Here is a 23,790-nt window from a genome sequence, read left to right as displayed (position 1 = left end):
CAACTGCTCCGGCATCCCGGGCCCCGCCCCCTCTCCGCCTAGAGGACCGGAAGCAGCTTGCAGACTGGCGCTTCCCGGGCTTCTCCCCAAAAACGCTGGGCCGTCCTTCCCAGGCCTTAGGTGAGAGTTGAGGTCTCTTCGCGCTGCTAGGCCTCAGGGAAACGACCCTTACCCGGCGGGTCGGGAAGGGGTGGCCGCGGGCCTTGGCACCACCTCACTGCAGCCCCCCCCCCGCAAAGCTCCCACCGCGTACCGGCGCACCCTTCTTCATACACCTCCCCGCGCCACACTCTCAGGCTACGCCTTCCTTGTGCCCCACCGCGCTTTCTCGCTGCCCTCACCTCATCCCCGCAGCTTCTCACCTGTCACTGAGCGTCGGCGCCCCGCCTCTCTTCTCCCTGGCACCCCGTGGCGGCTGACCTCCGCCCCCCAAGCGGACGGCCTCCCATCACCCCTCGCGCGCTTACCTGCCTCCAGCGCGCCCTCCTCTCAAGACCCTCGTAGTCTCGCGGAGTCCGGACTCCGTCCGAGAGCGGTGGCGTGTGGTGGGGGAAGGTGGCCTGGGACCGTCTGGAGCCGGCTCTAGGAGAGGTATTTCCAGGTAAGAGTCGGACCCCTTAGGAAAGACCCCACGGAACTGGGGCCCTGGGCGAAGCCTCCGCTCCAGGGACCAGGTTCGTTACGGACCCTCGCGCGGCGTTGGGGGTTTAGTCTCTTACGTGGAGCTGAGAGCAATTGTGGACCCCGCACAGATTCGGCCGCTGGTACCAAAAAGGCAGAGTGCTCCCGGTGGCCGTTCCTGCGGCTTCCCAGAGGATGCTTTAGCATAGGGGCCCTCTGTGCAACTCCCCTAGTCGGCTCCAGACACGTGGCGGCCTCAAACCCCTCCTGCCGCTCCAGTCTTGACCCCAGATTCTGTTCCAGCCTGGAATCATCTGGGTCTGTTGCTTCTCCTCTCCGCTGGGACCCCAGCCACTGGCTCTGAACCACGCAGCACTGTAGAAAGTGTGGATGGAGTGGACTCAGACCCCAGCCCTGGTACTCTGCCCTTGGTCTCCTTATATGAGCTTGCCCTGATCATACCCAAGCTCGCCCTGGTGGGTTTCCTCATCTCCAACATGAGGATGAAAATAACCTTCCAGAGCTTTTGTGAGGACTTAAATGAGTTTATATTAAGATGCTTAGAAGGGTGCTTGGTACATAGCAAATTCTCTGTGTCAGCTGTTACCCTTTGCAGTGGAGCCCATAGTTATATAAAGTTGTGTCACTTATTTGGTAACCTTCTTGTCTCTCCCCAGCTAGAGTACAAGCTTTGTGCAGCCGCAGACTTTGTTCAGATCACCACCATAACTTCACAGCCTAGAAATTTCTTGGTGAAGTGGGGGGAAAATGGTAAAGAGGAAACATAGGGAGTTCCTGTTGTGGTTCAGTGGAAACAAACTGGTATCCATGAGTATGTCGTTCCTTCCCTGGCCTTACTCAGTGGGTTAAGGATCCAGCGTTGCAGCAAAGTGCAACATAGGTGGCAATTTCGGCTCCGACCCCTCATTGCTGTGGCTGCTGTTTAGGCCAGCAGCTGCAGCTCCTATTTGCTCCTATTTGCAACTGGGACTTGCATTTGCCTCGGGTGCAGCCCTAAAAGGCGAAAGAAAGGAAGAGAGAGAGAGAGAGAGAGAGAAAGAGAGAGAGAGAGAGAAGAGAGAGAGAGAGAAAGAAAGAAAAATAGGGGCATGTATAACATTTTTAATTAATCATCAGTTACTAGTGATACATATATACATATACTAAAGTGCTGCAAAGTGTCTTCCTGCTAACAAGCTAGTGATACTTGGAGATGTCTACATACATCACTAGGTTGCTGGTGACACTGTGATTTGATCCAGTGTTTCCTATAATTTATTCGATAATTCATAGCAAGATATTTGCTGCTCTTCCTTTGACCCCAATAAATCAAGTCCTTGGACATTTTTGAAGGAAATAATTTGAAGAGAAAAATAGTATATTTTTCTGAAAATGTGCTTCCCAGCATTATTTATAATAGTAAAAATTAGAAATAACTTAAATATTTTGCAATAAAAGATAGTTAAGTAAATAATATGGATGTTACAGATGAGCAGTAGACATGAATATGATTAAATGGAAATATATTAAGATGGAGGAATATGTGGTTACTTTTTTCGTTTGAATTGTTCCTCTAACACCAAAGTAATAGTTTTAAATCTTAGTAAACATTGAAAAAAAATCCACACAAAGGTGCTTCTCTTAGGAGACTATCCCTTAGAGTTCTTTGCAGCAGGCTAGAAAAAATTAATGGCTCTTTGCACCTGCACCAGTCATAACTTTCCTCAGGCTTCCCTTATTTCTATTCTTCCGGAGCTCCTTTGCAACCTTGGCTGATTGCTTTTTCTTTTTTTTGCTTTTTAGTGCCACACCCATGGCATATGGAAGTTTCCAGGCTAGGGTCAAATCAGAGCTACAGCTGCCAGCCTGCACCACAGCTGCAGCAACTCGGAATCCCAGCCACATCTGCAACCTACACCACAGCTCATGGCAATGTTGGATCCTTAACCCACTGAGTGAGGCCAGAGATCAAACCCAAAACCTCATGGATACTAGTTGGGTTCATTAACTGCTGAGCCACAAAAGAACTCCCCTTGGCTGTTTTCTTTTCTTTTTTTTTTTTTTTTTTTTTTTTGCCACAGCACATGGAAGCTCCTGGGCCAGGGATTGAATATGCCACAAAGGAACTCCCCTGGCTGATTTCTTATTGTGATAATATAGTCAGCCTCATGGGCATGATTTTCGGAACAGATTGCGAATTATACATATAAATTAATGCATCTTAGTTCTTTGATTCCCTTAAAAAAGAAGTATTCATTGAATGCATGGTTTATATTAAGACTAAGGATAGTACTTTCTGTACAGCCTTATGTTTCTAATCTTGGCCATATTGTTCTAAGAAGCATTTGTCTTTGTCTTGTTTCTGCTTGTTTTTTTAATCATATTTGAGGAGTGTCCATAGGAGAATTTCACCTCCTTGAAGATTAAAGCTTAGCAGTCCTGAATTATTCCCAGTCCAAATGTCTGCAAAATTGAGAGATTCATCAAAACTTCTTCTACAAACTTCAGAGGACCCTGACTGCATTCTGGTCACAAAGATGGAAGAGCGAGGGCAGGCTCATAATATGGTCTCCAGCCGCCACTGGAGCAGCTACTACAGCTCCGAGACCTACCGCCAGCGGTTTAGGCAGTTTGACTACCAGGAGTCACCTGGGCCCCGGGAGGCTCTCAGCCGTCTCCGAGAGCTTTGTTGCCAGTGGCTGAGGCCAGAGGTGCACAGCAAAGAGCAGATCCTGGAGCTGCTGGTGCTGGAGCAGTTCCTGGCCATGTTGCCTGCGGAGCTGCAGACCTGGTTTCAAGAGAACAGACCAGGGAGTGGAGAGGAAGCTGTGGTGATGCTGGAGGAGCTGGAGAAGGAGCATGATGGGGCAGCCAAACAGGTGAGAAGGCAGCTGTGGAGACAAGTGACATGGCTGAGTCAGGAGCTCTGGCGCATCCTTGGGTGTGGACCTCTTAATTGTCCTCCTACTCAGCACAACTGGATGTATAGTGTGGTGAATGTACTCCCAGCTGTGCCAGAAAATGGAATGTGCCTCTGCTTTTTTCCTCCCTCTTCCTGTGTCCCAAGACAGTTTCTTCTCTTATTTTATCCTTAAGTCCCAATCTGATACCCTTCTTTAGCCTCAATTATAACCTGTTTCTAGATCTGTCTTGGACAAAAAGAAGACTTGCTTGCAAAGACTCTACCAGCTTATGAAATCACTCCAGAGACACCACAGAGCCAGCTCAAGCCCATGAAACAGCCGCTGTGGGCCTCGAAGAAGCTTCAGTCCTTGAGACAAAACGGTGAGGGACAGGGTTCAGTTCCTGGTGGTGGTTCGAAAGTGGCCTCTCAGCCCATCTCCCCCACACATCTGGCTGCTTTCTACAAGAGGTGTCCAGTCTCCCCTCCCACCTCCTCTTCCCATGGAAACTTCCACCATTATATATCCTGCTAGTGCACATTCTCAGTATTTTGTCCTTATTTCCTTCTCATAGATTCTTATAGTATCTTTCAGATCTTTGAATCCTTGGCATTATCTCATCAAGATTTTGAATCTTTTGGGGAGTTCCCATCATGGCACGGCAGAAACAAATCCAACTAGGAACCATGAGGTTGCGGGTTTGATCCCTGGCCTTGCTCAGTGGGTTAAGGATCTGGCGTTGTTGAGAGCTGTGGTGTAGGTCGCAGACGTGTCTTGGATCTGGCGTTGCTGTGGCTCCTATTAGACCCCTGGCCTGGGAACCTCCATATGCCACAGTTGCAGCACTAAAAGGACAAAAAGACCAAAAAAAAAAAAAAAGATTTTGAATCTTTTTTAAGCAACATCACCCTTTTCTTAATGAAATTTTATATGGAGTTGCAATATATAAAACAGATGAAAACACGCCTACTCTGACTGAAGCAGAAACAAGCAATGTCAGCCCACAAGGCCTTCTACTCAGCCTTGCTCCCACCCTTCTGCCTTCAGGCAGACCCTGAGGCCCTTTTGAGATACTCCCAAGGTTACAGTCTAAAGACTGTGATTCATTCATCATTATAAATTTGTTTATTTATACTCTTTTCCTAAATTTTGCTTATTACTGTCTACAGCCACTTTCATTTGCTCCTCTGCTTCTCCAATAATTCCACATCTTTTAGGTCCTTTTTTTTCTTCCAGACTCTCTTCAGTCTCTGATGTATCTTTTTACCCCCCTATTCATCATTCTACCCTTTGCACAGAGCTTTCCATCTTTATAGTTGACTACCTCATCAGTATATAATCCTTTTCTTTTGCCTTATGATCTTCTCAATGTTTTCTGCCTTATCTTCTCCATCCTCCACAGTGTGATACTATATTACAACCATGCTAGCTAAAAATTAATCTATTTGAATTTTATTTGGATCATCCTATTTTCTCCTTACTTCTGAACAGAGAACTGGTTACATTTGCTTTTCTGTGTATTGTTTCAGATAAAGACAGCAAAACTGTAAATGTGAAATCAAGGCAAAATACTTCTTCAGGCACAGAACTATATTACAGAGTTTCTAACTCTCCTCAAATGAATGCTTCCCAGAGTTTCACATTTAGAGGAACCTGTGAACAAGATAGAAACTTTGAAAGAAGACAGGGAAACCATCCTCGAAAAAAACAGCACAAGTGTGGTGAATGTGGCAAAGTATTTAGTCAGAGTTCAGCTCTCAATCTACATCAGAGAATCCACAGTGGAGAGAAACCTTATACATGTGATGTGTGTGCAAAGGCTTTCAGCCGAAGTGCAATCTTGATTCAGCATCGAAGAATCCACACTGGGGAAAAACCCTTCAAATGTCATGAATGTGGTAAAGCCTTCAGTCAGAGCTCGAATCTTTTAAGACATAGAAAAAAACATTCTGGAGAAAAAGTCCCATCAGTGTTGTGAAGGAATCAAAGCATTTACTGAGAACATTTTCAGTGGGGGAGGAGAAGACACAAGGCACCAATACCCCTTTATTATAAATCAGTAGTTTCAATGGGCACCAGTTTCCCTGCAAAGGTTATAAAAGAAACAGTAGAAAATGTGAATATTTTCAGTCAGCGTTGTTTGCTTTTCTGGTTTTCAATACAGTGTCAATTCACATGTTTGAGATTCTAAATCTTAAATCAGATATCCATCTCTAGTGTAGCACTTGAAAAGATACTCTCAGGAGTTCCCGTTGGGGCTCAGTGGGTTAAGAACCTGACAGAGTGTCCGTGAAGATATGGGTTCAACCCCCGGCCTCACTCAGTGGCTTAAGGATCCAGCGTTGCCTCAAGCTGTGCTGTAAGCCTTAGATGCAGCCTGGATGCAGTATGCTGTGACTGTGGCCTAGGCTGGCAGCTGCATCTCCAATTTGATCACTAGCCCAGGAACTTCCATATGCTGCTAGTGCAGCAGTTAAAAAAAAAAGAAAGAGGAGTTTCCGTCATGGCGCAGTGGTTAACAAATCTGACTAGGAACCATGAGGTTGCATGGTTCGGTCCCTGCCCTTGCTCAATGGGTTAACGCTCCGGCGTTGCCGTGAGCTGTGGTGTAGGTTGCAGACGCGGCTCAGATCCCGCATTGCTGTGGCTCTGGCGTAGACTGGCGGCTACGGCTCCAATTAGACCCCTAGCCTGGGAATCTCCATATGCCGCGGAATCGGCCCAAGAAATAACAAAAAAAAAAAAAAGAGAGAGATACTCAGACACTTCTGCTGTTTCCATTATTAACACAAATAATGAACTAGTATGTTTCCTTTTAGACAAGTACATTTTCCTTGTCTAGAAGGAATATGTGAGCTGCTCAGTACATAAATGGATGGTCTTCATTTCATTAGTGGAGCATTGGAGTTCTTAAACCAAAGATTAAATCAGTTTTTTGTTTGTTTGTTTTTTGGCTCCCTGAGACATATGGAGTTCCTAGTCAGGATCAGATCCAAGCCACAGTTGCAACCTAAGCCACAGCTGTAGCAATACCAGATCTTTAACCCAGTGTGCTAGGCCAGGAATTGAACCTGTATCCCATCACTTCCACGACACCATCAATCCCGTTGCACCACAACAGGAACTCCTAAATCAGTTTTTTTTTTTTTCAATTTCCTATTTTTTCTGTTAGCAAATTAAAAATATGAGAATTGGATTGGGGAGACCCAGAAGACTATGTCCTCATGACCTAGGCTGAAATATGCAAGGTCATTGTTAGGAAGCAAGTGAGTAAAGAGACTTTATTCATCTCTTATGAAAACTCATCGAAACCTACATACTGTTTTATTTGGGATTTTTTTTCAATTATTAAAATTGAGGAATAGTTGGTATACAATATTAAGAGCCTGCATACTGTTGAGGATACTAAGTAATTTCCTGTGAAGGAAAAAAAACAATCTCCTTTACAATTTATATTGGAAATATCTCAGTGAAAACATAACGATGGTGCTACCCATCTCCAGGGAGTGGCCTAAATATAATGAGTGTTCTCATGAACAGTGTTATCTATGGCACTTACATGAAGTTGGTGACCTTAATTATAAAAACAGGAGATGGAGAAAAGATTGTCCAAAAAAGACTGATGTTACCCAAATATTGGCAAGTGCAGCATGTGACAGAGAAGTGCGTACTACAGCTTACCTGGAAATGGAACCCTTAACCGCTGATTGACTATCCTTCAGAGTTCTTCATGGCTTCTGTTCTAGCATAAGTCAGCTGTGAACATGTGGCAGGCATCACAAGACAGGCTCTTCAGGGTCTTGTGCATTCTTAGTAGGATGAATTTCTAGACAACCTATCATAATGTAAGACTTGGATTTTGATGCTCTTGTACAAATAAGGAAATCACTGAAGTTCGGTTCAACAGGTACATTGAGTTTTACCCACATTTAATTCAATCAGATTCTCTGTTCAAAGAGTGAATGACTGGTAGGTTTTTAAATTTTTCCTGACAGTATGTAACATCGTGTCCCATTTCCCAGGGGTTGATAAAACCGTGTTACAAGAACATAAGATTATTGTATCTCCCATGTTGCCCCAGTTACCTAATATGGAGGCAACCATAAGAAATGAAAGTCCTAGAGAGTTCCCATCATGGCTCAGCGGGAACAAATCTGACTAGTATCCATGAGGAGACAAGATCCATCCCTGGCCTTGCTCAGTGGGTTAAGGATCTGACGTTGCCGTGAGCTGCGGTGTAGGTTGCAGACGCAGTTTGGATCCTGTGTGGCTGTGGCATAGGCCGGCAGCCACAGCTATGGTTAGACCGCTAGCCAGGGAACTTCCATATGCCACATGTGCAGCCCTAAAAAGCAAAAAAAAAAAAAAAAAAAAGTCCTTAGAAGGTGGAGGGAACAGAGGTTCATGGTGAATTTCTTTGTCTGAGTTCTTTGTGAAGTGTAAACTTTTCATTGTCAGAAAATCCAGCCATGCCTAGTGATTGGAGTTACCCCAGAAACATGTGGGATTACATGCCTCTGCTTAGTTAGAACGTTGATAAATCTAAGATTATTAGGGGGAGAGGTTAGTACAAATTTTAATTTTAGAATTTTCTGATCGTGATTATACTTTGTAGCTGTAGTAAATATGAATATATATTGGATTTTATAGGTTCACTTATTAAAAATGTAGGAGTCTTTATTCGGGTATCATTCTTTTTGTAATTAAAGAGAGGAACAAGCCATCTATTAAAGCAGCAAATGCCTCAAATGATATGTGTATTGCGAATTACTGCTTACTCATGGAAAGAGTATCTTGCTACTATGTGAATAAAACGACAGACTCTATAAATCAAGTATTCTGAGGGAAGCATCTTTCTTCACTTGGGGTTGCCATAAGCTTTGCAAGATTGTAAAACTTCCTCTATCAGGAATGCTGCTGGATTTAAAAAAAAAAAATCTATCTTGGTAGCTTAAATGAATTAGTCTTTGCAACCAGAAATCTGTAGAACGAGTTGCTGCTGGCTATCAGCATCTGAACAATGACTGGTCCAGCAGCTGTGTCTGCACTTTTTTAGGCCTTTCCCTTATCCTTTCTCAGATATATGGTAGAGCGGTCCCAGCTCTGGGAATGGTACCTGGGGTCAAGTCAGGAAAAAGAGGAAGAGGGACTCCAGACATGGCCATCTCCTTTCCTAGGAAAAGTAAAAGCTTGTCAAGAAACCCCACCAAAATTCTGCTTGTGTCTCCTTGTCACAAGTATGTCAGCTAACACAAGTGCTTTCAGCTTCTAGAGGTAAAGCAAGAGGGCAGATGGGGATTGGGAACCATGCTGACTCAGTCAGTAGTGTTTACCATACTCCTTGGCCAGTTTCCTCTTCATAGGCACGTGGCTATGATTTTTGCCTCCTTCATTACCTCCCCTGCCAAAATAAAGACAAGAAATCTTAACCCCATGCCACCAAGTTTGTTAGCTTATCTGCATGCACCTCACCCATCATTTCCTCTCCCTGTTATTTCAGAGTGAAAGAAGGGTCTCTCTTCTGGTCCCTCTCCATTCCTTCCCAAGGATGTTGGCTGCCATCAGTTATTCTCCCTCTTTTATTTCTTTATCCTTTCACCTTCATTCAGGATCCATCTCTTCAGCATTTATATATGCTGATGTGACCTATGTTCCAACTCTATACTTTCCTAGCATAGTCTTAAAAAATTCAAGATGGTGGCTAATCCCTGAGTGAAGGGAGCAAAATGGTCCTTTGTTTTGCTTCCTTCATATGCATCCATCTCTTTCAGCCATAGTGATGCTTCTAAAACAAAAATTTGAATATGTCCCTTCCTTGCTTAAAACACAAGCTTCCCCTTGCTTTTAATAGAAAGTCAGGTCTCCTAAACAAGGGTTTTGAGGCTCTTCCTGATCTGACCTCAGCTTACATTTCAGCTTTCTCTCTTAGTATTCTATGCCAAAGACATTCTGAATTAGAAGTCATCCTGCCTCTGGGCCTTTGTACATGTTTTTTGTTTTCTGTTTTTAATTTTTAGCCACACCAATGGCTTGTGGAAGTTCCTGGCCCTGTTCCATGCCACAACAATAACCCGAGTCATAGCGGTGACAACACAGAATCATTAACCCATTGAGCCACCAGGGAACTCCTGAAATAAGATATTCTTAAATTATTCAAAGGAAGAGGAGGATGAGTGATGCTGATTTGATAGCAAAAGAAAAAAAAAATTAACAGCCCTCCTAATCCTGGGAATGACAAAAAAAGGTCAGAGATAGGTGTCCTTTCACCTCTGCACCCAACCTCTGCAGAAATGCTGGAGGGGGGATGGGAGAACTGGAAAGGGGAGAAAGCTGGGCTCACGTCACTGAGTGCTTTGGGAAAACAATTGCTGAACAGACTTCGTGCTCCAAACACTAGACTATTGTAAAAATGATAATGCAGTGTTAGCAAAGGGTCTCTTCCAGCTACCATGGGATTTAGAAGATACGTAGCTATTCCCCATGCCTGATGGGGAGCTTGGAAAATAGCTGATTGAACCACCTGGAGAGATGGGATCATTGCACAAGGTAACTTTGTGGATCTTGTAGCTAAGACTGCAGGATCCAGCAGGCCCAGAACTGTGAGTCTTGGCACACCTTAGAGGGGTGGCTGAAACCAAAGTGGAGGCAAATTGGCAAATCATTGAGGAAGGGATACTGGCCTCCTGCCTCACCAGAAGAACAGATCACTCGCTGCTGCAAGTTTGGTGAGCAAGAGCCACAGTGAGCAGCTGCCCAGAATAGAAACCGGAGAAGATCAAGCTGGCAAGCTCATCTGGGACTCAATCCATAGCCCCACCTCACCCCAGGGAAGGTAAACTCCCTCCCCAGATAGCCAGATGGCAGAAAAGGGCAGAGGGAGAAATGGCCACGACAGGGAGTTGAACTTAAAATGAACTGAATAATCTAATTCTATTCTTTCATCACTACCACTCCGCATCCAGTAGGGTGGGGATTCAAGAAACAAAAACATCAGTTATAAAACCTAAGCTCCATTTTCCTTTCCATAGTTGAGAAGCGATGTGATAGCTTTTTACCCTACTAAGTGGATACCGTATGCTTCTGTATTAACCTCACTATGTCTCTTGAGATAATGAGTTGCTTCCACTGGTGTTTCTCAAGCATCTGGCACAGTTCATGATCAGTTATTGGCACTCAAATACACATGGAATGAAAATATTTTCAAATCATATATCTGATAAGGGATTAATATCCAGACTGTATAAAGAATACCTACGCCTCAACAGAAAAAACAACAAATAACCTATTTCAGAAACAGGCAAAAGACATGAATAGATACTTCTCCAAATAAGACATACAAATAGCCAATAAGTATAGGAAAAATGTTCAACATCACTAATTTGGGAAATGCAAATCAAAACCTTAATAAGATACCATCTCATACCCATCACAATGATTAAAATTACAAAAAATAGGAGTTCCTGTCGTGGCTCAGTGGCTAACGAATCCAACTAGGAACCATGAGGTTTCAGGTTCGGTCCCTGGCCTTGCTCAGTGGGTTAAGGATCCGGTGTTGCCTTGAGCTGCGGTGTAGGTTGCAGATGCAGCTCGGATCCTGCCTTGCTGTGGTTCTGGCGTAGGCCGACAGCTACAGCTCCGATTAGAGCCCTAGCCTGGGAACCACCATATGCCATGGGAGCAGCCCAAGATATGGCAAAAAGACAAAAAAAAAAAAAAAAAAAAAAAAAATCAGATATTCTGTCGGATTATTCTTTTTATTTTTTTCTTTTGGCCACCCTGTGGCATATGGAAGTTCTCAGGCTAGGAACTGAATCAAAGCTGTGACTGAAGGCCTACACAACAGCCACAGTTAACACAGGATCTGAGCTGCATCTGTGACCTATGCCATAGCTTGGGGCAACGCCATATCCATAACCAATTGAGCGAGGCCAGGGATGGAACCTGCATCCTCATGGATACTATGTTGGGTTCTTAACCCACTGAGCCACAACAGGAACTCCAGTTGTGACAGTAGGAAGTGCTGCAACAACTGGAAGATGAAGCCAATCCATGTGGAGGGAGGAGCTGAGGATAATACAGTTAAGCAAGACTGAAGCCCTGAGAAACCAGTCCTTAAATACTTACATTAGAAGAAACAAAAGACTTAAAATCAGTGATCTAGTTATGTACCTTAAGGAGCCAGGGAAGGAGTTTCCTGGTGACTCAGTGGGTTAAGGATCTGGCATTGTCACTGCTGTGGCTCGGGTTCAATCTTTGGCCTGGGAACTTCTGCAGGCCACAGGTATGGCAAAATAAAGAGGGAGAAGGAGAAGAGGGAGAAGGAGATGAAGAAGAAGGAGAAAAGAAGGGGAAGAAGCACCAGCCAGGGAAAAAACAAAATAGCAATTTAAAACCAAAGTAAGGGAGTTCCTTTTGTGGCTCAGTGGTTAAAGAACCCAGCTAGGAACCATGAGAATGCAGGTTGGATCCCTGGCATTGCTCAGTGGGCTATGGATCTGGCATTGCCCCAAGCTATGGCATAGGTCACAGACGGAGCTCCGATCTGATATTGCTGTGGCTGTGGCGTAGCCTGGCAGCTGTAGCTCCGATTCAACCCCCTAGCCTGGGGACTTCCACGTATTGTGGGTGCAGCCCTAAAAATAAATATTTTAATAAACAATAAAGCCAAAGTAGGTAAAAGGGGGAAGTGATAAAAATAAAACAAGGGTTCTAGGCAAAATGGAGTAAGCATACTCCACCCTGTCTCTCTAAAGAGAGGTTCTCACAGAATCCTGGACAAAAAACATGGAGCAGCTCCACGAGGACTCTTCAAGATAAAAATAGCAAGCAGATTGGGGAAAAAACTAAATTTCAAGTCCCACTGAATTTACCCCCTTTTCCCCTTTGATATCACCTGGCCTAGACTTAATGGCCTAGACTCAAAGGCAGCCTGAAACCCAGAAGTCCACACAGAGAAGAACTCCAAGAGAGGTGCTCTGTGTCTGGCCCAAGGAATGGGAAGGGGGCTCCTAATTTTCAGAGAGAATGGGGGAAATCCCATGCCTTTTTGTCTTCAAGTTCTCCCCCTATGGCCATGGCAGTGGCAGTGGCAACAGCACAGCAACAGCAGGGGGCACGGGGAGGGCACCTTAAACTCAGAGAGAGGGGAACCTTTCACTGATCAGTGATGCTTTGGTCCCCGGAGCATGGCATCCATCTCCATTGCTTTAACTCTCTCGGTGCCCTATCACTCCCTGGACCAGGATACAGGTGTAGTTGTAGTTGAGAGAAGTAAACATTAGAGCAGGGAAACTAAAACTCCAGCTTTCTAGCTGGACGATTAGTAAGGGAGGCCTCAAGGAACCAGGAAGTGTTGGGTTTATTGCAAAGAGGAAAGAGATCAAGAGTGATCCCCACAAGTAGTGTACAAACTCCTCTGTTCACCACTAACCTATGCATGCATGGATCTGATCCAACTGCAGAGCACATGCATTAAGAACCAAGCTACAGGGCAGACTAGTGTCCAGGATCCAGAGTGGCCACTGGGTGGCGTATGCAAAGGACTAGAAATGTTTGGAAAATGAACTGACTTTGGAAAGCCCAAACAATGCAGATCAGAACTTGTCACCTGACGCTAACAAGGGCAACCACATGCTAAAACAAACAAATCAACCTTCTATTTTGGGTTTAAATGATACCCAGAATCTGATAACATAATATTGAAAAGCTGCAGGATACAATGCAAAATTACTAAGCATAGGAAGAACCCAGACTATTTCAATTTGCAAAGAAAAAGAACATTGAGTTATGCCAAGTCCTAAATGACACAGATTTTAAAGTTATCAGAAAAAGACTTTTAAGTCAGGCATTATAACCATGCTTTGGAAGTAAGAGTGAATGAATGGAAAGACAGGAAACATCAGCAAAGAAAAAGAAGCTATAAAGACCCAAATGGAAATGTTATAGCTGAAAAATACAACCAAAATAAAATATTCATTGGATGAACTCAGTGGAAGAAGGCAGATGGCAGAGGAAATTTAGTTATAGATCAATAGAAATTATCCAATTTAAAAAACTTAGAGGGAGTTCCTGTTGTGGTGTGGTGGAAATGAATCCAACTAGTATCCATGAGGAAGCAGGTTTGATCCCTGGCCTCAATCAGTGCGTTGAGGATCCAGTATTGCTGCAAGCTGAGGGGTAGGTCAGAGATGCAGCTCAGATCTGGCGTTGCTGTGGCTGTGGTATAGGCGGCAGCTTCTGCTCCAACCCTTAGCCCAGGAACTTCCCTATGTGTGGCTCTAAAAAAATCAGACAAACAAGGAGTTCCCCTTGTGGCACAGCAGAAATGAATCCAAATAAGAACCATGTTGAGGGTTCAATCCCTGGCCTTGTTCAAGGGATTAGGGATCTGGTGTTGCCATGAGCTGAGATGTAGGCCCACAAGTGTAGCTCTGATTGGACCTGTAGCCTGGGAACCTCCATGTGCCAAGAGTGCGGCCCTAAAATAAATAAATAAATACCTATAATGAAAAGTCCTTAAGGAACATAGGCACAAAAATCCTTAGCAAAATATTATTGAATTGAATCCATCAATGTGTAAAAAGAATAAAACACCTGGACAAAGTGGGGTTTATTCCAGGACTCTAAGGTTGGTTCAGTATTAAAAATCAACCAAATGCACCAGATTAGTAGCTTCAAAGGGGAAAAACACACACACACAGTCATATCACTTAATGCAGGGAAAGTGTTTAACAAAATTCACCACCCCTTTATGAAAAGAACAGATAGAGACTTCTTCAAACCGATAAAGGACATCTATTAAAAAGCTAGAGTTCACTACACATCTAGCAGAACAGCCAAAACCTGGAGCACCGACTCCAACACTAAACGCTGAGAAGGATATGGAGCAGCAGGAAGTCTCACTCATTGGTGAGGGGAATGCGAGAAACTGTACAGATACTCTGGAAGACAGTTTGGCAGTTTCTTACAAAACTGAACATACTCTCTTGGAAATGATACAACCTAATATCCAAAATATATAAACAACTCATACAACTCAACATTGAAAAAACAAAACAACCCAGAGTTCCTGCTGTGGTGCGACAGGATCAGCGGCATCTTGGGAGCTCTGGGGTGTGGGTATGATCCCTGGCTGGGCACAGTGGGTTAAAGATCTGGCATTGCTGCAGCTGTAGCTTAAGTTGCAACTGCAGCTTGGATCAGATACTTGGCCCAGGAGCTGTACATGGCCAAAAGAAAAAAATAAAAAGAATAATCCGGCAGAATATCTGAATAGATATTTTTTTCAAAGAGGACATTCAGATGGCCAATAGGCACATTGGAAAAATGCTCAAAAGTAATTATCAGAGAAATGCAAATTTAAATCACAATGAGATATCACCTCATACCTGTCAGAACTGCTATCATCAAAAAGAACACAAATAACAAATATTGGCCAGGATGGAAAGAAAAAGGAACACTTTTATGCTGCTGGTGAGAATGTACATTGATGCAGCCACTGTGGAAAACAACATGAAGGTTTCTCAAAAAACCAAAAAGAGAACTGCCATATGACCCAGCAATTCCACTCCTGAATATCTGAAAAAAACAAAAATATTAATTTGAAAAAAGTGTGCCTCAATGTTCATAGCAGCATTATTTACAATTGCCAAAATACGAAAGCCACCGAAGTGTCCATTAACAGATGAATGAATAAGGAAGAGGTGGTAAATACATACAAAGGAATACTATTCAACCATAAAAAAGAATTAAGTTTTACCATGTGCAACAACATCAATGGACTTGGAGGGTATTATGCTGGGTGAAATAAGACAGACAAAAAAGACAAATAATGTATGATATCACTTATACACAGAATCTAAAAATATAACAATCTAGTTAATATAACAAAAAAGAAATAGACTCATAGATACAGAGGACAAACTACTGGTTACCAGTTGGGAAAGGGAAGGGGAGAGGAATAAGATAGGGGTAGATGATAAAGAAGTACAAACAATTTTGTATAAAATAAAAAAGCTACAAGGATACATTGTATAACACAGGAAATATAGTCAATATTTTATAATAACTATAAATGGAGTATAACCTTTAAGAATTGCGAATCACTGTATTGAACACTTGTAACTTATATAATATTGTACATCAGCTATATTTCAATTTAAAAACTCAAAAACATTTTTTTAAATTAAACATGCTATTTATCACATGATCCAATGATCATACTCCTTGGTATTTACCCAAAGGAGCTAAAAGTTTATGTCTATGTGAAAACCTGCATAGAAAGGTATAGTAGCTTTAAAAAATAAACAAATGAAAAAAAAAAAATAAAAGGCATAATAGCTTTATTCATAGTCACCAAACTTGAAAGCAACCAAGATGTCCTTCGGTAGTCGAATGGATACATAAACTGCAGTATATCCAGACAATGGAATACTTTTCAGTGCTAAAAAGAAATAAGATATCAAGCTATGAAAAGAAATGGAGACAACTTAATGCATGTTATTAAGTTAAAGAAGCCAATCTGAAAAGACTACATACAGTATGATTCCAACTATATGACATTCTGGAAAAGACAAAACTATGAAGACAATAAAAAGATCAGTAGTTGCCTGGGGTCAGGGAGGATGGAGAGCTGAATAGGCAGAGCGGGGCGGGGGAGTTTTTAGGGCAATGAAAATAGTCTGAATGGTATTATATGATGGCTATGGCTATGTGTCATTATATATTTGCCCAAACCCGTAGAATGTACAACACCAGAAATTAACTCTAAGATAGACTATGGACTCTGGAGATTATGATATGTAGGTTTTTCTTTTCTTTTTTTTTTTGGTTTTTTTAGGGCTGCACCCATGGCTTATGGAAGTTTCCAGGCTAGGGGTCAATCAAATCAGAGCCATAGCTGCCAGCCTACACCACAGCCACAGCAATGCAGGATCCAAGCTGCATCTGAGACCAACATCACAGTTCACGGCAATGCCAGACCTTAACCAACTGAGTGAGGCCAGGGATAGAACCTGCAACCTCATGGTTACTAGTTGGATTTGTTTCTGCTGCACCACAGCAGGAACTCCCTGAGGTTTATCCTTGGTTAAAAAAATATACACATTTTGGGCATATTTGCTCACTCTGCTTGAACTCAGACATTCATTTTCTCCTGCCTCTCGAACATCAGCCAGGCTGAGTTACATCTCCAATTTTCCTGATTCCCCAGCTTATAGACAGAAGATTGTGGGACTTCTCAGCCTCCATAACTGTAAGTCAATACCTATAATAAATCCTTGATTGATAGATCGATAGATATCCTATTGGTTCTGTTTCACTGGAGAACCTTGACTAATACAGTAATTTATCAAGATTGCAGGATATAAGTCAATACCCTAAAATCAATTATATTTATAAATACGGCAGTGAACAATGATATGTAAAATATCATTTTAAATAGTTCCAAAAAAAAACCAGTTAGTGCTCAGAAATACATAGAACAAAACATGGGCAGGATCTGCACACTGAAATCTATAAAATCTTGATGAATAAAATAAAAAAAAATTGAATGGAAAGATATAATGTGTATTCATGGATTAGTAGACTCAATATGATTAACATAAATTGATCAATAGATTTAATCTAATTCTGACAGAATTCCAGTAGGATATTTTTTGTAGATGCAGGTGAGCTAATTTTAAAATCACATGGAATGCTAAATGAACTATATAGCTAAAATAACTTTGAAACAAAGTTGGAATAGTTATGCTATCAGATTTTAAATAATTATTATGAAGCTATAGTAATCAAGAATGTGGTATTGAGATAGACATATAGATCAATGTAACAGATTAGAGAGTTCAGAAACAGAGCCTTACAAATATGGCCAATTGATTTTTTTTTTTTTTTAGAGAGATACAAAGGCAATTCAATGAAAACAAACTTTTTATCAAATAAAAGGATTGGACATCTAATGAAAACACACACAAACACACAAACACCCAACCTATAATTGATACATACCTTATATAAAAATAATGTAACATTGGAGTTCCCATCGTGGCGCAGTGGTTAACAAATCTGACTAGGAATCATGAGGTTGCTGGTTCAATCCCTGGCCTTGCTCCGTGGGTTAAGGATCTGGCATTGCCGTGAGCTGTGGTATAGGTCGCAGATGTAGCTCGGATCTTGTGTTGCTGTGGCTGTGGTGTAGGGCCAGCAGCTACAGCTCTGATTGGACCCCTAGCCTGAGAACCTCCTATGCCATTGGTGCTGCCCTAAAAAGACAAAAAAAAAAAGCAATATAAACTATACTTATAATATTAAATGTAAAAATATAAAACTCTTAGGAAAAAAACTTGAGGGAAATTTCATGTTCTGGTGTTAGGTATTCTTAGCTTTGACTAAAGCACTAGCCACACCATTTAAAAATGGATAAATTATAGATTTACAAGGAGATCCTACTGAGTAGCATTGAGAACTATGTTTAGACACTCATATTGCAACAGAACAAAGGGTGGGGGAAAAATGTATACATGTAGGATAACTTGATCCCCTTGCTGTACAGTGGGAAAAAAATAAATTAATAAAAAAATGGATAAATTGAAGTTCATCAGAATTAAACACTTTTCTCTGTGAAACACACAATTAAGAGAATATAGAAAAAGATAGATATAGATAGATATAATTTTTAATAGTTATTTTTCCAGATTCATATTTTATGTACCATATATTGATTTTGGCTCAATATTTCTTTCTTTTTTTTCAATTTTTAAAATTCAATTTATTCAAACAAACAAAAAAGATCAGGGATTTCCTATTGTGGTGCAGCAGAAATGAATCTGATTAGTATCCATGACAATGTGGGCTCAATCCCTGGCCCCACTCAGTAGGTTGGGGATCCAGCATTGCCATGAACTGTGGTGTAGGTCGAAGATTTGGCTCGGGTCCCACATTGCTGTGGGCTGTGGCTGTGGCCGGAAGCTGTAGCTCTGATTTGACCCCTACCCTGGGAACTTCCATATGCCACTAGTGTGGCCCTAAAAAAACAAAACAAAACAAAAAGATCATATGTATTAGTCATCTCCAGGTGCTATAACAAAATAGCATAGACTGGGTGGATTAACTATCAGGAATTTAGTTATAATTCTCAAGCTTGAGAAGTCCAAGATCAAGATGTCAGCTGATTTGGCTCCTGCATGAGGGCTCTCTTCCTGACTTGTAGGTGGCCACCCTCTTCCCTTGTCCTTGCGTGTAGTAGAGAGAGAGAAAGCAAGCTCTCTGTGTTTCTTCTTCTTCTTTTTTTTTTTTTTTTGTCTTTTTAGGCCTGTGCCTGCAGCATATGGAGGTTCCCAGGCTAGGGGTCCAATAGGAGCTGTTGCTGCCAGCCTATGCCAGAGCCACAGCAATGTGGGACCGGAGCCACAGCTCACGGCAATGCCAGATCCTTAACGCACTGAGCAAGGCTAGGGATCAAACCTGCACCTCATGGTTCCTAGTCAGATTTGTTTCCACCACGCCGCTATGGGAACTCCTCTGTGTTTCCTCTTGTAAGGGAACTAATCCCATTATGGAGGCCCCACTCTAAACCTGACCATATCTAAACCTAATTATCTCCCAAAAGGCCCATCTTCAAATTCAGTCACATTGGGGGTTATAGCTTCAGTGTGAGTTTGGGAGGCAGGCACAAACATTCAGTCTATAATACTCTATGATTCAGCAATTCCATTTCTAAATATTTACTCTAAAGAGATGAAAATTTATGGTCACACAAAAGCCTGTCCATTAGTATTTATAGTAGTTCTATTCATAATCACCCAAATCTGGAATCAACCCAAAAGTCCTTCAATGGTTGTGTGGATATACAAACTGTTACTTACAGTAAAATACTACTTTAGATTCAGCAATAAAATGAAATGCACTATTGAGACATGCAACAGCATAGATGAATCTGTTGACTTAAAAAAAAAAAAACAAACCGCACAACCTAAAAGGTGAGCGTTAAGTTGTATTTGGGGCAAAATTAGGACTTAAGCCCAAAAGACAGCATCTCAGCCCTGAAAACCCACTCTGAGGAGGTAACGGAGAAGCTAGGATCTATAGCTATTTTTGCAACAAAGGGCAGGTAGCAGGAACAAAAGAGGCCGGGCTCACTGAAATCATTCCTTTGATATGCACCTCTGCTCTCAGGGCCTGTATCCTGAGTTTTCACAGCCTGCTGGACACACCAACTCTCACCCTTGGAGGTGACTGCATTCGCAGATGACTGTGACCTTCTTTGTTTTATCCTTAATTACAGCCCGGGCACAGTGTTTCAGATATCTGGTAGCTCTGAAATACCGCCCAAAGAGGAGAGGGGGACTATCAGGATATGATAAAGGTGAAGGGGAGGTTTATATAGCCATACACACATTTTTCAAAAGTTTGTTGCTGATCTCCTGAAGGTTACTACTAGTCACAAGGAGCAGACATTATCATAAAGGATTTTAGTGTTTTTCTAGATATGAGGAGATACAAGAATTGGGCACACAGAATCTTCTAAAAATGTCTATATAAAGACACGTTCTGGAGTTCCCGTCATGGCATAGTGGTTAACGAATCCGGCTAGGAACCATGAGGTTGTGGGTTCGATCCCTGGCCTTCCTCAGTGGGTTAGGGACCGGGCATTGCGGTGAGCTGTGGTGTAGGTCGCAGATGCGGCTTGGATCCCATGTTGCTGTGGCTCTGGCATAGGCTGGCAGCTACAGCTCCGATTAGACCCCTAGCCTGGGAACCTCCACATGCCGCGGGAGCGGCCCAAGAAATGGCAAAAAGACAAAAAAAAAAAAAAAAAAAGATGCTTTCTTCTTGTTTTCCCAGAGCACAGAGTGCTTCACTCCTGATTTTCACCTTGAGGTCTGCCCAGGGGGTACTGGGAGTCAGCAGCTATAGTGGCTCATGACTTAATCCACACAGTCTGATGGCAAGGGCCAAACTTCAGTTCACAAATCTCAAGGCATTACACTTAATGAAAGGTATGTAAAACATTAAATATTTTATGATTCCATTTACATTACATTCTGTGAAAGTCAAAACTATTTCGATGGATAATAAATCAGTGGTTGCCATGGGTTAGGAATGTAGGAAAATTGTGAGTACACCTTGAGGGAGTTTTGCGGAATGGTAGCAATATCCTGTATCATGATTTTGGTTGTAGTTTCACAATCTATACATGTGTTAAAACTCATAGCGCTGTATGCCAAAAACAGAACTAATTTTACCATATGTGAGTATCTTTAAAAAAGAGCAGAACTCCATGAAGCAGAAAACGAAATAAGAGATCAAATACCTCAAAAGTTGTTTCTTTGAAAATTAATAAAATTGATAATCTTCAAGCAAAACTGATAAGAAACCAGAGTACCAATTTCAGGAATGAAATAAGGGACACCACTACTGATCCTAAAAACAGGATATTAAGGAAATATTATGAACTTTATGCTAATGCATCTGACAACTTAGATGAATTGGATAAATTTCTTAAAAGACACGAACTACTTTCCCTTATATCTCATTGAACAGAACTGAAGCGTATGGCCATTCCTAACTGCTAAGGAGGCCAAGTGAGTACCTGGCAAAAAAAAGCAGGTAGTCATGGATTGCTCAGTTCAATCACAGATTACCTATGGCTGGGCACAGTGTTGGCACCCCCAAATCCAAAAAAACGAGGGATGTATTAGGAGTAAGGGGGAGTGCCTTATGTAAGAAGCTAATAGTGGCTGCCACAGTTAGCTTTTTAGTCACTTGCAATGAAAAGATTCCTGGTACTATATATTTATTAGCTAAAATGGAATATTTAACCAGAGGGGGTTGTGGGGTTCTTTCTGTTTTGGGGGTGGTTTTTTTGGGCTGTACCTGCAGCATATGGAAGTTCCCAGGCTAGGGATCGAGTTGGAGTAAGGCCAGGGATCAAACCCACATCCTCATGGATACTACTCAGGTTCTTAACCTATGAGCCACAGTAGGAACTCCATCAGTGTATTTTTTAAAAGGAAACTTATTTTATTATTATTATTATTATTTTTTTTTTTTTTTGTCTTTTGTCTTTTTAGGGCCACACCCATGGCATGTGGAGATTCCCAGGCTAGGGGCTGCAATGGAGCTAGAGCTGCTGGCCTATGCCACAGCCATGTCTGCAACGTATACCACAAGTCATGGCAATGCCAGATCCTTAGCCCACTGAGCGAGGCCAGGAATCGAACCTGCAACCTCATGGTTACTAGTTGGGTTCGTTAACCACTAAGCCATGATGGGAACTCCAAGGAAACTTTTTAAAAAGAATTTTTATGGCCACGCCCACAGCATATGGAAGTTCTCAGTCCAGGGACTGAACCTGTACCTCCACAAGGACCCAAGCTGCTGTAGTCAAATTCTTAACCCACTGTGTCACAGTAGAAACTCCCTAGCCAGTGTATTTTAAGTGCCCAGAGGGAGATACTTTTGAGCTGAGGGGAAGGAATGAGAGCTCCAAAATAATTGTTAGAGAAACTCCAAGAAAATATTGTTTGGGGATGAAATATGGTAACACCAAATCTGAAGGTCTGTGTTTTTGTTCCAGTATGAAAACTTCTTATTTCACTCCTGCATTTCAGACTGCCTCCCTTCTCCCTCAGCATACTAATTCATTTAGGTTCCCCTGCCAATATTCTTTTTTTTTTTTAATTTACTATTTAACTCATTTTTATTTTATTTTGTTTTGTTTATTTATTTATTTATTTGTCTTTTTGCCATTTCTTGGGCCGCTCCCGCGGCATATGGAGGTTCCCAGGCTAGGGGTCGAATCGGAGCTATAGCCTCCGGCCTACGCCAGAGCCACAGCAACGCGGGATCCAAGCCACGTCTGCGACCTACGTCACAGCTCACAGCAACGCCGGATCCTTAACCCACTGAGCAAGGGCAGGGATCGAACCTGCAACCTCATGGTTCCTAGTCAGATTCATTAACCACTGCGCCACGATGGGAACTCCCCCTGCCAATATTCTTAAGCTCTTTTTTCTGTAGCATTTCTACATTGTCTTATAAACTTGTTTCCTTGTCTATCTCCTAAACAAGATAGTAATGTTAAAAGAAGGAATCATGACTTCATTTTAATCATGTTTGGGTTTTTTTGATATGTTTGTTTATTTTGATTTTTACTATTAATGAATGGATGAGATGCTTTCAAGTCAAGGTTAAAAGGTTTGGCTGGTAAAGAAACAATGAGCCCTTTTAAGAGTTAGATTATTAGGGAGTTTCTGTCACCGCTCAGTGGAAATGAATTGGACTAGCATCCATGAGGAGGTTTGATCCCTGGCCTCCATCAATGGGTTAAGGATCAGGCGTTGCCATGAGCTGTCGTGTAGGTCACAGACGTGGCTCATATCTGGCATTGCCATGGCTATGATGTAGGCCAGCAGCTACAACTCCAATTCGCCCCCTAGCCTGGGAACCTCCATATGCTGCAGGTGCGGCCCTAAAAAGACAAAAAAAGAAAAAAAAAGAGATTATTATTGGTTCCCTCTCTAGCGATACACATTATAATATAGACATCTTATACACCTAAGAGAAAAAAAAGTTATATTCCTTATGCTTCTTTCAGAAATAAATACTAAAATTGAAGAGCTTAGAATCCTTCCTTTTCCTTCTCCCTGGCTTATTTGCTCCCTAAACACAAACACCCATAAGTAAAGATTTGGCACCCTGTACATAATGTCTGTGGGTTAAAGATTAGTAGCACATGATGTTTTTCAAGAACTTTCCTAGTTTGTTCTAATCTCTGATCAATATACCTTTTTCGCAACTACTGTTATTCACCCATCGTGATCATGCTGAGATCTCCTGAGTTCATCTTTGATGACTAAGATTCCCCCAAAGAAAGAAGAATGCATGTTTGTCCAAATACTAATTCCTATCTGAAAACCTGTTTTTCTCCTTTTTACTATAAAACTCCTCTCAACTCTTCCCAATGGAGGGCACAGTCTTTAACACATTAGCTTGCCTTGGCCTCCTTTGCCTGGCAAAATGATAAAAGCTATCTTTCCCCCCTTTACCCAAAACTCTGCAGTTCAATTCGGCACGGGGACACAGAGGCTGAATTTCAGCAGCATCATCTGGTAGTTAACCTCTTCCACCTGGTGGGGGTTTCAGTATCTAAAAGGCAGCTCACAGGATATGGCCCAGGATCTGCAGCCCTTGAAGAGGAACTAAAAGTCCTTGCCTTTGCTTAGTTATTATTTGGTCTTATTTGACTGTTTTCCTTTGCTTCCGTATT

General features: G+C 42.2%; 2 protein-coding genes across 7 annotated transcripts in view; one reads left to right on the top strand and one right to left on the bottom strand.

Annotated features, from left to right (window-relative positions):
* LOC146402805 (uncharacterized) overlaps nt 1-828 on the bottom strand; it is a 104,048-nt gene extending 103,220 nt beyond the window's left edge. Inside the window, exons 1-2 of the mRNA XM_084965713.1 lie at nt 720-828; nt 363-488 (exon numbers count right to left, since the gene is read on the bottom strand). Of these exons, the coding sequence (XP_084821839.1) occupies nt 363-488; nt 720-828 (235 nt within the window). The remainder of the gene's footprint in view (nt 1-362; nt 489-719) is intronic.
* ZNF396 (zinc finger protein 396) lies at nt 50-8,358 on the top strand. 6 transcript variants are annotated; one of them, XM_084964469.1, is made up of 5 exons: nt 50-120; nt 478-601; nt 3,014-3,500; nt 3,765-3,906; nt 5,054-8,358. In XM_084964469.1, the coding sequence occupies exons 3-5, from the start codon at nt 3,081-3,083 to the stop codon at nt 5,500-5,502; spliced, it is 1,011 nt and encodes a 336-aa protein (XP_084820595.1). In that variant the 5' UTR covers nt 50-120; nt 478-601; nt 3,014-3,080; the 3' UTR covers nt 5,503-8,358. The 6 variants fall into 6 exon arrangements, with proteins under 6 accessions (XP_084820595.1, XP_020951927.1, XP_084820594.1 ...); XM_021096268.2 differs by having other exon boundaries at nt 3,011-3,500; XM_084964468.1 differs by having other exon boundaries at nt 355-601.
* Nucleotides 8,359-23,790: the final 15,432 nt, after the last annotated feature.

This window comes from Sus scrofa, chromosome 6 (genome assembly GCF_054392235.1).
Source record: "Sus scrofa isolate SSC_HxYL_T2T_F1_AM1 chromosome 6, Sscrofa_HxYL_maternal_Yorkshire_Landrace_v2.0, whole genome shotgun sequence".
NCBI classification, from domain to species: Eukaryota; Metazoa; Chordata; class Mammalia; order Artiodactyla; family Suidae; genus Sus; species Sus scrofa.
Note: the sequence above shows the minus strand (reverse complement) of the source record. Positions and strands in the feature narration are given on the sequence as shown.

What these genes read in the sequence shown, in the direction of transcription:
- ZNF396 (XM_005665348.4), top strand. Translation starts at nt 3,081, where the DNA reads ATGTCTGCAAAATTGAGAGATTCATCAAAACTTCTTCTACAAACTTCA. An exon ending in ATGATGGGGCAGCCAAACAG is followed by an intron (nt 3,501 to 3,764) that starts GTGAGAAGGCAG and finishes ACCTGTTTCTAG; the next exon opens with ATCTGTCTTGGACAAAAAGA. An exon ending in TCAGTCCTTGAGACAAAACG is followed by an intron (nt 3,907 to 5,053) that starts GTGAGGGACAGG and finishes GTATTGTTTCAG; the next exon opens with ATAAAGACAGCAAAACTGTA.